The 10,621-nt window shown below is 39.0% G+C and overlaps 2 protein-coding genes and 1 long non-coding RNA gene across 4 annotated transcripts in view; 2 read left to right on the forward strand and 1 right to left on the reverse strand.

The window, feature by feature from the left end:
* Positions 1-523, reverse strand: part of LOC103508211 — a 23,664-nt gene extending 23,141 nt beyond the window's left edge. The window contains exons 1-2 of the mRNA XM_017443649.2: positions 439-523; positions 120-350 (exon numbers count right to left, since the gene is read on the reverse strand). Coding sequence (XP_017299138.2) covers positions 120-350; positions 439-523 — 316 coding nt within the window. The remainder of the gene's footprint in view (positions 1-119; positions 351-438) is intronic.
* Positions 524-4,308: 3,785 nt separating this feature from the next.
* LOC103508198 (chromobox protein homolog 5-like) lies at positions 4,309-7,191 on the forward strand. Of its 2 annotated transcripts, XR_003391213.1 has the most exons (4): positions 4,309-4,511; positions 5,119-5,234; positions 5,422-5,530; positions 7,011-7,191. XR_003391213.1 is itself a non-coding variant. In XM_026822868.1 (3 exons), the coding sequence occupies exons 1-3, from the start codon at positions 4,323-4,325 to the stop codon at positions 5,444-5,446; spliced, it is 330 nt and encodes a 109-aa protein (XP_026678669.1). In that variant the 5' UTR covers positions 4,309-4,322; the 3' UTR covers positions 5,447-5,535. The 2 variants fall into 2 exon arrangements, 1 of the variants encoding a protein (XP_026678669.1); XM_026822868.1 differs by lacking the exon at positions 7,011-7,191 and having other exon boundaries at positions 5,422-5,535.
* Positions 7,192-8,735: 1,544 nt separating this feature from the next.
* LOC113466987 lies at positions 8,736-9,290 on the forward strand. Its single transcript, XR_003391215.1, has 2 exons — positions 8,736-8,880; positions 9,082-9,290. It is a non-coding gene; the product is annotated as an uncharacterized LOC113466987 (long non-coding RNA).
* Positions 9,291-10,621: the final 1,331 nt, after the last annotated feature.

The following is a 10,621-nucleotide window of genomic DNA, read 5'->3' on the forward strand; positions in this document are numbered from 1 at the left end:
TTAAAAAAAAAAAAAAAAAAAAAAAAAAAAAAAAAAAATGATGATGATGGAAGAGAAGTTTTGTTCTCCTTCCTTTATCATCTTCTAGGTTACAAAATGGTCAACTTCAAATAAATCACCAACTTTGGAGACACTGCTCACCTCAGATCCATTAGAATTCATCTCTGGTGAATCCCGTTCAACTTTTCTTTCTCCATTCTTATTGTCCACCCCATTTCCATTAGACCCGGCTTCATGAGAACTGAACCGTCTTATCATACTACGAGTACTCCGGACTCCCACAACCTCATTGCTTGTATTGGGCAGTGACTTGGCCTTCTGTATTCGACCTGGGCCTGGCTTTCTCAGACCTGAAATGTAGAAAATATATTTTTAAATATTTTGACAAAACTTATGAAAAATACATTAATAGAAAGTAAACAACGGGTTGCAACTCACCCAATGATTTCTTGTCCTGCTGTTCATCACTGCTTGCCTTGCCATGAGTAAATTGCACCGAACGTTTACAATACTGTTGTGACATGAGTCTCAGCTTATCTGATCTATTTGACCACTTTGATTTGAATGAGAGTGTGTATTCTGCTGGTAGGGCAACCCGCGGCCCAGCGCTTACAAGGCAGACGCACTACCAACCAAGCTAACTAGGCTGGCTAAAGCACTATTGTAATTAAAATTTATTCTACTGAGATTGGTTAAAAATGCTAGAATCTGATTGATCAGTGACAGTGTCACTCACCCCCGATGCAAATCCAGATATCCAATTAGTAGAAATCTGAGCGTGATAGACATTGATATCTGAATGTTTCGTGCCGCCATATTGAACTACTTGCCAAAAGTGATCCAACAGAGAACTGGATTCCTGATCCTGAATAGAACAGAATAGAATAGAACAGATTCGAATAAAAGAAAATTTAGTAGAGAATGGAGCAGTTGCAAATGGGTAAAAATTATATATATAAAAAAATGGTCGATTCCTATTTAAAAAGTTGGGAAGAATCCAAATCTGAGGTCAAAACTCCGAAGAAATAACTGTAAAAGGTCGAAAATTCAATTTTTATTTTCCGTTCTAATGTAAGTTTCATGTCATTAACTTTTCTGGATCTTCTCTCTTCTTTTACATTTTAAAAGATGAAAGAACCAAGTACACAGTACATTATTATATTTTTAATGTTTTGAAGAGTATTTAGGATAGAAGGTATCAAAGAAGTGCTGGAAACTACATAAGAAGTAAGTCAGTATTTTGTTCATGGAGCAGCTGTTTTGGAATAAGACTTCAGTAATTAAAGCCAAGAAGCCTTGGGGTCCACAAAGATTTTTTTTTTTTTTTTTTTTTTTTTTTTTTTTTTTTTTTTTCAAAAAAAACCCCAGTTTAACTCTACCACCTAAGTCCTAAGGGCCCTATTTTTATATGGTCAATTTCTCAAATAAACAAGGATAAAATGATATCTTTGCTGGGATTGAACCCAGGAGGACAATGACCACTAAGCCACCAAGGCAAGGAGACAAAAAAACTCACCTTGTTGTCAGACAGAAGAAACCGCTGAAAGCCTTCCAAATATTTCTCGATGAATTGTTCCACTTTATCTCTCTTCTCACTAGCAATGCCAAGTGTTGAGCAAGTCTGATTCATTGCTTCTTCCTTACTCAATTTCCCACTTAATCCATACCGAACTCTGTACAGCTTGTACAGATCAACACCAAATTCACTCGCACATGTAGACAAATCCACTCCCCATGCATCACTAAAGGATAATCCTTCCGCTTTCAAGTACAGATCGTAAAATCTTTTGAAGCTAAGCTTATCAAATGCTTCTACATTGAACAAGCTTAACAGGTTATTTTTTCCGTTGAACACTGTCTCATAAATGTTCTCGTTGAACTTGTACCCCCAATTGTCTGGTGGGATGATTTTGAGTGCCCCGTATTCATGCAGGGCATTTCTCACTGATTTGTTATCAACAATGTATCGTTTCAGATTGGTGAAATCATTCACACTTGGCCGCAGTATGGAAGGAAGTTTGGTTTTCCCTTTGGGGGTTTCATTTCCAAAGATGTCCATTGTGGTTTGAAGAGGTACCTGCTCGAATTTCAGGTTGAAAATCTTATCAGATAACACAGCACTTCAGTCACAATCATTGTTCAAATTTCAAAAGGTAGCTAATAGGTGATAACAGAAAACAAAAAAATTCAATTTTTAATTGCCGTTCTAATGAAAAAGTTCGAAGATTTGTGACGTCAGATTCCATGTCAAAATGCGCAGAAACGCTTGCACACAAACAAAGCGGGAGTCATGAATTATGTCGTCATGGCCTACGGGAGCGTATGCCGTGACATCAAAGTTCACAATTTACCGGTATTTTTTAAATCGATTTATCTCAGTATCTAGAAGTCTTAGAAGAAAAAGAAAAATTCCGTTGGTCCTCATTTTTCCTGATCTATGACTTTGAAACATCACCCAAGTAAGCGCAACTGATCTATTGCTTGGTTTTCCCTTTGGGGGTTTCATTTCCAAAGATGTCCATTGTGGTTTGAAGAGGTACCTGCTCGAATTTCAGCTTGAAAATCTTATCAGATAACACAGCACTTCAGTCACAATCATTGTTCAAATTTCAAAAGGTAGCTAATAGGTGATAACAGAAAACAACATTTTGCGAAAAAGAATTCATTTATTTCATTTCTTCTTCTGCCAAAAAGTAAAAAGTCAACTCCAAAAACACAATTTTTTTTTTAATTTTTCATTTATCGCCATTTTTGAATTTTTGCGCCAGTTTGAAATTTTTTGTCCAAAGAGGAAAAAAAGACGCCGATTTCAGTAACGGAAAACGAAAATACTGTAACCCGCCTATGCCCGCAGCCCGATGGACGTTCTCAAAATGAGTAGGCAAGAGTCCACAACTGAGCCCCGACCTCGACCCTAGCCTAGCCTGTTTAGCCCCGACCCTCGACCCTAGCCTAGCCTGCTTAGCCCCGACCCTCGCTTCTTCTGCCAAAAAGTCCAACTCCAAAAACACAATTTTTTTTAATTTTCCATTTATCGCCATTTTTGAATTTTTGCGCCAGTTTGAATTTTTTTTCCAAAGAGGAAAAAAAGACGCCGATTTCAGTAACGGAAAACGAAAATACAACCCGCCTATGCCCGCAGCCCGATGGGCGTTCTCAAAATGAGTAGGCAAGAGTCCACAACCCACAACTGAGCCCCGACCTCGACCCTAGCCTAGCCTGTTTAGCCCCGACCCTCGACCCTAGCCTAGCCTGCTTAGCCCCGACCCTCGTATTGCTCAATAAAACTAAGTATGTCATATTAGTCTGGCTGGGGGACTACAGCAAGGATACCAGCCTAAAATTTCCCTTTGTTAAAGAAAAAGCAAAGGTTGAATGCAAGGGGCATCCACTTAATTTTCGTAGTCAAAACCAAATGTCAGCAGAAAGCAATCACCCCAGGGCTGATTGAGAGGCTGACAAAAAATGATAGCCCAGTCTGAACATGGGAAAAGGCAAGGAAGAAGGGGAGGAGGAGGATGATATCTAGGTGCACGGCAGTGTGCCAGGCCAAGTTCCGGCCTGAGCACGCCAGTGTGTATATTACACGAAACATTTTGACACATTTTTAGCCCTACCAACACCAACAATAACACCGACAACGACAACAAAAACAACAACAACTCATGGAAAATTTTCAAAAGCTTTCAAAAGCTAGGTAATAAGGAGATTTGTACCTACTAATCATGTGTAAATACACACTTAGAAAAAAGGAGTGATATCCCCCACTAAAACATAAATGTGAAAAAAAGGCCAAGTTACTATCCAAACATGTCGGCCTATAAAAGTGGTGAGATCAGAAAATAAGGCCAAGTCATTCCCAGTTTTTTGTGTCTGCTGAAAATGCTGGATCTCAATTCCTTCAACCTTCTCTCAATTTCAACTTGGTGATGTTTTCCTTCTCAAATTAATAAATACTTACCTATTATTAACATGAAAATAAAAGGAAACATTGCCAATTTGAAATTGAGAGAAGGTTGAAGGAATTGAGATCCAGAATTTTCAGCAGACACGAAAAATTGGGAATGCAGACTTGGCCTTAATTTCTGATCTGACCACTTTTATAGGCCAACATGTTTGGATAGGAACTTGGCCTTTTTTTTTCACATTTATGTTTTTGTAGGGGGATTTATGAGTTATCAATCATGCCATTTTTTTCTTCTTCTTCTTCTTCTTCTTCTTCTCCTTTTTTGTTTTTATGGAATGTATGATTGTTCCCTCTTCTTTTACACACATAGTACCTGGTCCTGCCTTTTTGAAATCATAGGTAGTAATGTTTTTGTATGTTCTCCTTTCAGACTACAGAAGAGTTCGAAGTCGAGAAGATCATGGATGTGCACACCTCAAAGAATGGAAAGAAGGAATATCTGGTGCGGTGGAAAGGTTATTCCAGCAAAGACGACACCTGGGAACCGGAAGATCACCTTACCTGCCCCGATCTCATTGAAGCATTCAATGTAAAACTTGAAAAGGTGAGTTGAGAAATAAATAATAGAAAATAGAACTGTTGCATTCGGATAAAAAAATATGAATAAAAGCTTGATTTCTACCTGAAAAGTTGTGAAAAATCTATAACCTCGGTCAAAACTCTGAAATAAAGTTACTTTTTCAGTTTGAAAAAAATTCAATTTTTATTTGCCGTTCTAATGAAAAAGTTCAAAGAGTTGTGATGTCAGATTTAATAAGAAATGCGATCTTGTGGCATAATTATTTGGTTGTGCTAGGTATCCAAAGGCTCCCACCAAGTATTCCAGACATATCTGATTCGGGAGTTATGATACACAAGCAAGTTTCAAGAGCTTTTAGGGAACTCACATATTATTATTTTTAAGAGGTTTGACAGAGGGAACTCTATAACTGCTAAGTAAGGTCTTATTGTCCCAAAATCAAAGAGAGAAGGAAGACAGGATAGGAAAAAGCTAGCCATTCCGAGAACGAACATTATCCCATCAGGATAAAATCCGCCCCGGGTGGGAATCGAACCCGCGGCCTAGCGTTTACAAGGCAGATGCGCTACCAACCAAGCTAACTAAGCTGGACTCACATCATTGAATTAATAAACTAAATTTGTCATTTCAGATCAAGAGTGTGAGTGTCAAATCACTACGGGCTGCTCCGGCCAAAACCAACCGCCTCATTATTCAAAACCAGAGACCTGGGGGTCGCCACAGCAAGAGAAACTATGGTAATCGAAAGTAAGTAAACCAAAACCTTTAAATTAAAGAAAGAGAAAAAAAGAAGAAATAATTTTGCGGTAGTTGTTTGGTGTTGGAAATAGTGTGAAATTTAGATATTTTTTTGGTTGACAGAATTTCTATAAAATAATGTCATTTTCTGATCTACAAAAGAATGCATTTTTCCACTTTTTCTCTCTAATTTCAGGAGCTATGCGGAGAACGATGACTAGAAAGTGTTCCTCTATCCTTCACCCATGATACCAGTGTGTCTACAATGCGAGTTATATTTGACCACCTCCATCTCTCTGGATGAGGCCCCGTGCCTGCTTAGCCCCGACCCTCGACCCTAGCCTGCCTAGTCCCGCTCCCGACCCTATAGCCTAGCCTGCTTAGTCCCGACCCTAGACCCTAGCCTGCCTAGTCCCGCTCCCGACCCTATAGCCTAGCCTGCTTAGTCCCGACCCTATAGCCTAGCCTGCTTAGTCCCGACCCTAGACCCTAGCCTACCTAGCCCCAACCCTCGACCCTAGCCTGACTAGCCCCGACCCTCGACCCTAGCCTAGCCCCGACCCTAGACATAATAATAATAATAGACTCTCTTGAGTGGAAGGTACCACTAGGCGAGGTTAACGCCGGAGGCGTTTTCTACCATGCACCTAACCCTTAGAGCTCCATTATTATGTGGTCAAAATCTCAAATAAATGAGGATAAAATTCCATGCCTCGGCTGGGATCAAACCCACGCCCTCCTGTTTACCAGGCGAACGTCTTGACCACTACGCTACGCTACCGAGGCAGACATTAGCCTCTAGCTCCGACCCAAGACTCCCAAGAGAGAAAAAAACATGACTCAACAGAGCATTATAGGCGAAGAGCTGAGTAGACAAATATACGTTACGTGGGAAGGTACAAAATTTTTGACCATGAATTATCTCGAGAACGGAGCTTGGGATGTGGTTGGTGTGGAAAGTCGAGAACAAAGAGGAAACCCATTTCTCGAGCCTCGGACCGGGGGCGTTTGGCGGCAATGGCCGTCTGGAAAATCGAAATTGGGCCAAAATTCAACACTTTCAACAATAGTACATTAAATTTAACAATAATAAGTGAGAGGCCAGATCTATTTTGATCAGCCTCTCACTCAAAACCTTACGCACATATTATACTGTTCGTGCATTGCTCCTCGCAAATCTTAATTTTGGGATTTGCGGGGAGTGTAGACAGTCGCAAAAAAAAAACGTGGAAAGGTACACAAATAATTCCAACGCCATTCGACCCGGCTTGATGCCCTGAATCCAAATAATATGTAGGAATGTACTTTCGTCCTAAACCTAAGTTGGAGATAGGTATTATGCGCTGCTTCACAAGTCGAGTAGCACCGGCTTACCCACAAGACTTTTGTTCTCCGGCACTGTGATATTTTCATTTCTCTTTGGATTGCCATGGCGTCCATTTTTGAATTTTATGTTCCATCTGGCAACCGTGCATTCAACTGGGCACTTGGCATCATCCAACAACAACAACAACAACCATCGAAAAAAAAATTTCGGCGTATCGGCGTTCTTGATTTGCGTTTTTTAACTTTTTGAGACACATTTTATATATCTTCCCCTTTCTGCCAATCAAGTTTGGCAAATTTAATAGATTGATCAACTTTCTGTTCAGTTCGACCATGGCCAAAAGGAAAGGACGTAGATATGCAACTTTAAGGTTGTGGTTATGTACCAGGTTGAGACAGGCAAGGTTGGTAAACTAACCTTGTTTTTAAGTTACCACTCCCATGCCTACGCTTCCCGAGGCCCCGTCTCACGTTGAGAGCGTAGATATGCAACTTCAAGGTTGTGGTTATGTACCAGGTTGAGACAGGCAAGGTTGGTAAACTAACCTTGTTTTTAAGTTACCACTCCCATGCCTACGCTTCCCATGTGAGAAGTATCATATTTGATTATGTGACTTTTTTTATAGTCTAACATGGCTGAACCAATGAGATTGTGAGATTCCGCTTTGAGGAGCAAATGTGATCGTCCAAAGCGGAATCTGATTGGTTTAGCCATGTTGACTATAAAAAAATTAACATAATCAAATAGGATAAAGCTAAAAACAGAGTGAAATGGAGAGCTTAGAGTAGAGCAGTGGTTCTCAAACTTTTTTGCATGGCTCCCCCTTTGGGCATATTCTCATTTTTTCACGCCCCCCCCCTACCTTACCCAACCCCTCGGTATATTATTTTTACCGATGGGTTTTATGGAATAACAAAACGAGAATTTGAAACTTTGAGATTTTTTTTAAATTCAAGCAAGTAGGTTACCTATTTATAGGTTTTATGAAATAACGAAATGAACCAACCTCAGTGACTAGAGTTGGAGACTAAGTACCTGGTAGGTAATTTTGGTATAAATTTGATTTTTTTTTTTTTTTTGAAAAGCTCGCGCCCCCCCTGATTTGTCTCCACGCCCTCCCAGGGGGGCGCGCCCCCCAGTTTGAGAACCTCTGATGTAGAGGGAAGCAAGGACTTGAAACCACAGTGAACCGAGAGAAAATAGCCCTGTACTCTTTGCTACACTCTGTTAATCTGTTTTTAGCCTAAGGGTGGGTTTCACCAACCTTCACGGTGTGTTTATGTACTGGGCTGAGCTAGGCCATTGTCGGCCTTTAAGCGTGTAAAGTTGGCGGGAAATTCGAAATTTTGATTTTTTTTTTCCGCAACGCGTACAATCTGAATTCATTTTTTACTTTTTATGTCTAGTTTGCACGTTTATATTATACCTTTCATTTATAATAGATATTAAAAACAAGCGAATTACAAAGCAAACAAAAATAAATATAAAATAAATTTTAAAAATTGCCGCCGGGACAGCTATCTCACGTCGTCCGAGCTCATCTCAGCCCAGTACATAAACACACCCTCTAGCCCCGAACAGCCCTCTTAGGTTAACAGTCCTGTTAAGACTATACAAATCAAATGGAACTTATCAGGCTGTCAGCTTAACAGTCCTGTTAAGACTATACAAATCAAATGGAACTTATCAGGCTGTCAGCTTAACAGCTCTGTTGAGCCTATACAAATCAAATGGAACTTATCAGGCTGTCAGCTTAACAGTCCTGTTAAGACTATACAAATCAAATGGAACTTATCAGGCTGTCAGCTTAACAGTCCTGTTAAGACTATACAAATCAAATGGAACTTATCAGGCTGTCAGCTTAACAGTCCTGTTAAGACTATACAAATCAAATGGAACTTATCAGGCTGTCAGCTTAACAGTCCTGTTAAGACTATACAAATCAAATGGAACTTATCAGGCTGTCAGCTTAACAGCTCTGTTGAGCCTATACAAATCAAATGGAACTTATCAGGCTGTCAGCTTAACAGTCCTGTTAAGACTATACAAATCAAATGGAACTTATCAGGCTGTCAGCTTAACAGCTCTGTTGAGCCTATACAAATCAAATGGAACTTATCAGGCTGTCAGCTTAACAGTCCTGTTAAGACTATACAAATCAAATGGAACTTATCAGGCTGTCAAGACCTCTTTTAACATACTGATAGATTCTGACGTGACTTTGTGAAGATTCATCTTGAAAAGACCACCAGTAACTTAGAGAGTATCAGACCTATTTTATACGTAATTCAATTTGCACTCGTATTTCGATTGCAAATATTTCGGTGGGTTTCTTTACTTACTTTCTATTGCATCTAGTACAGAGGGCCTGTACAACGTATTGAGAAAGTATTGGTGTTAGACTGTTAGTCCATTTTTCCCCCTCCTGTTTTTACCTAATTATTTTTTAGTTTACCACGGAATGTTGAGATTTTGTGCTGAAGACAAAATGGGATTTTTTCCTCTCTCTATGGACATCCAAATTGACAGGTTTCTTTCTGGTGTTTTCTTGTTAATTCCAATAATTTCTCACCCTTTCTATCTACATATTAGGAAAATGTCAAAATGAGAATTTTTCCTTTAGAATTGTATGAAATCATATTTACTTACTTTCTATTGCATCTAGTACAGAGGGTCTGTAGTCTGTACAATGTATTGAGAAAGTAGGTATTGGTGTTAGTCCATTTTTTCCCCCCTCCTGTTTTTACCTAATTAGGTAAGTGTACCATTTATTCGCCCGTCTAAAAAACGCACCATTTATTGGCCCACCTGTGGGTCTACGCCACATAAGTCTGAACTGGACGAACTTTTTCAAGATCCAATTCCATCAAAAGAAGGGGCTTAAAGAATGCTGTCGAACCAGTGGTATTCCAAAATTGTAGTCATAAAAACAAAAATTAGAAAAATAAATGTTGGCAGGTGGGTCAATAAATGGTACGTTTTTTAGGTGGGCGAATAAATGGTACACTTACCCTATTTTTTAGTTTACCACGGAATGTTGAGATTTTGTGCTGAAGACAAAATGGGATTTTTTCCTCTCTCTATGGACATCCAAATTGACAAACTGGAAAGTAAATTGCGCCAAGCAATTAGAGGAACGCTGTCATTTTCCTTTTTCTATTCTTTAGATAATGGGACGACCTATGTTATCAATGTGGCGTCATTTGGTATTCTTATAGACCCAAGGTTATGAGTGCGACATTGTTCGGTGTTCTTACCATAAAAAATATTGGCCAGTGAAGTTTCAAATAAAATTGATGAGATTCAGGCCTAGGCCTGAATAAAAAAAAGGATAAGGCCAGGCCAAAAAAAAAAAAAATAATAATAATAAAAAAAATGGCCAGTTAAGTTTCAAATAAATTTGATAAGATTCAAATATGGGGTCCGCCGCCCCAGTCACGCATAAAGGGGCTGCGTAGAAAAAAAAGTTTGAGAACCGCTGTTGATTATAGACTAAATCTATAAACGATACTTCGTTACAGCGAAAGACAACTTGAGAAATGACAGCGTTTCTCTAATTGCTTGGCCCAGTCTAGTTTGATGAATCAAGACGCAGATTTTTCAGAAGTATTGTTCCCTTGTTAAGAGTTTTAGGTTACTAATTTTTAGACATGTCTACTATTAAGGATCTCCTTTATCATATAATTTTGTGCAAATTTTTATAAGAAAAAAACCTATACATTATTTCGATTTATTTGTGAAGATTTCAAAAATAAAACAACTTGAAATTTATAATCTATCATGAAAACCCAACAGCTTTTTTGTTTATTCCCCCCCTTTTTTTTTGTATCAATTTGATAGAGAGAACTATAATAAGGGAAATCTTATTTACCGAAATCGAAGAGAAGAGGACAGTACTAAAAGGGTGTCCCTATAAGAACGCAAGATTTGAAAGGGTCATAACTTTGTTGTGTGTTGTTTTATCTTGCCCAATCTTTGACAGATTGAGGGGGAGAAATGCTTAACAGCCACCTTCCTGCTCAACAGCAGGTTGCCTCACGGACAAAGGATACCAAATGATTTTGAGAAG

This window comes from Diaphorina citri, unplaced genomic scaffold (assembly GCF_000475195.1).
Source record: "Diaphorina citri unplaced genomic scaffold, Diaci psyllid genome assembly version 1.1 scaffold378, whole genome shotgun sequence".
Lineage (NCBI taxonomy): Eukaryota > Metazoa > Arthropoda > Insecta > Hemiptera > Psyllidae > Diaphorina > Diaphorina citri.

What these genes read in the sequence shown, in the direction of transcription:
- LOC103508198 (XM_026822868.1), top strand. Translation starts at nt 4,323, where the DNA reads ATGTTCTCCTTTCAGACTACAGAAGAGTTCGAAGTCGAGAAGATCATG. An exon ending in TCAATGTAAAACTTGAAAAG is followed by an intron (nt 4,512 to 5,118) that starts GTGAGTTGAGAA and finishes TTGTCATTTCAG; the next exon opens with ATCAAGAGTGTGAGTGTCAA. An exon ending in AGAAACTATGGTAATCGAAA is followed by an intron (nt 5,235 to 5,421) that starts GTAAGTAAACCA and finishes CTCTAATTTCAG; the next exon opens with GAGCTATGCGGAGAACGATG.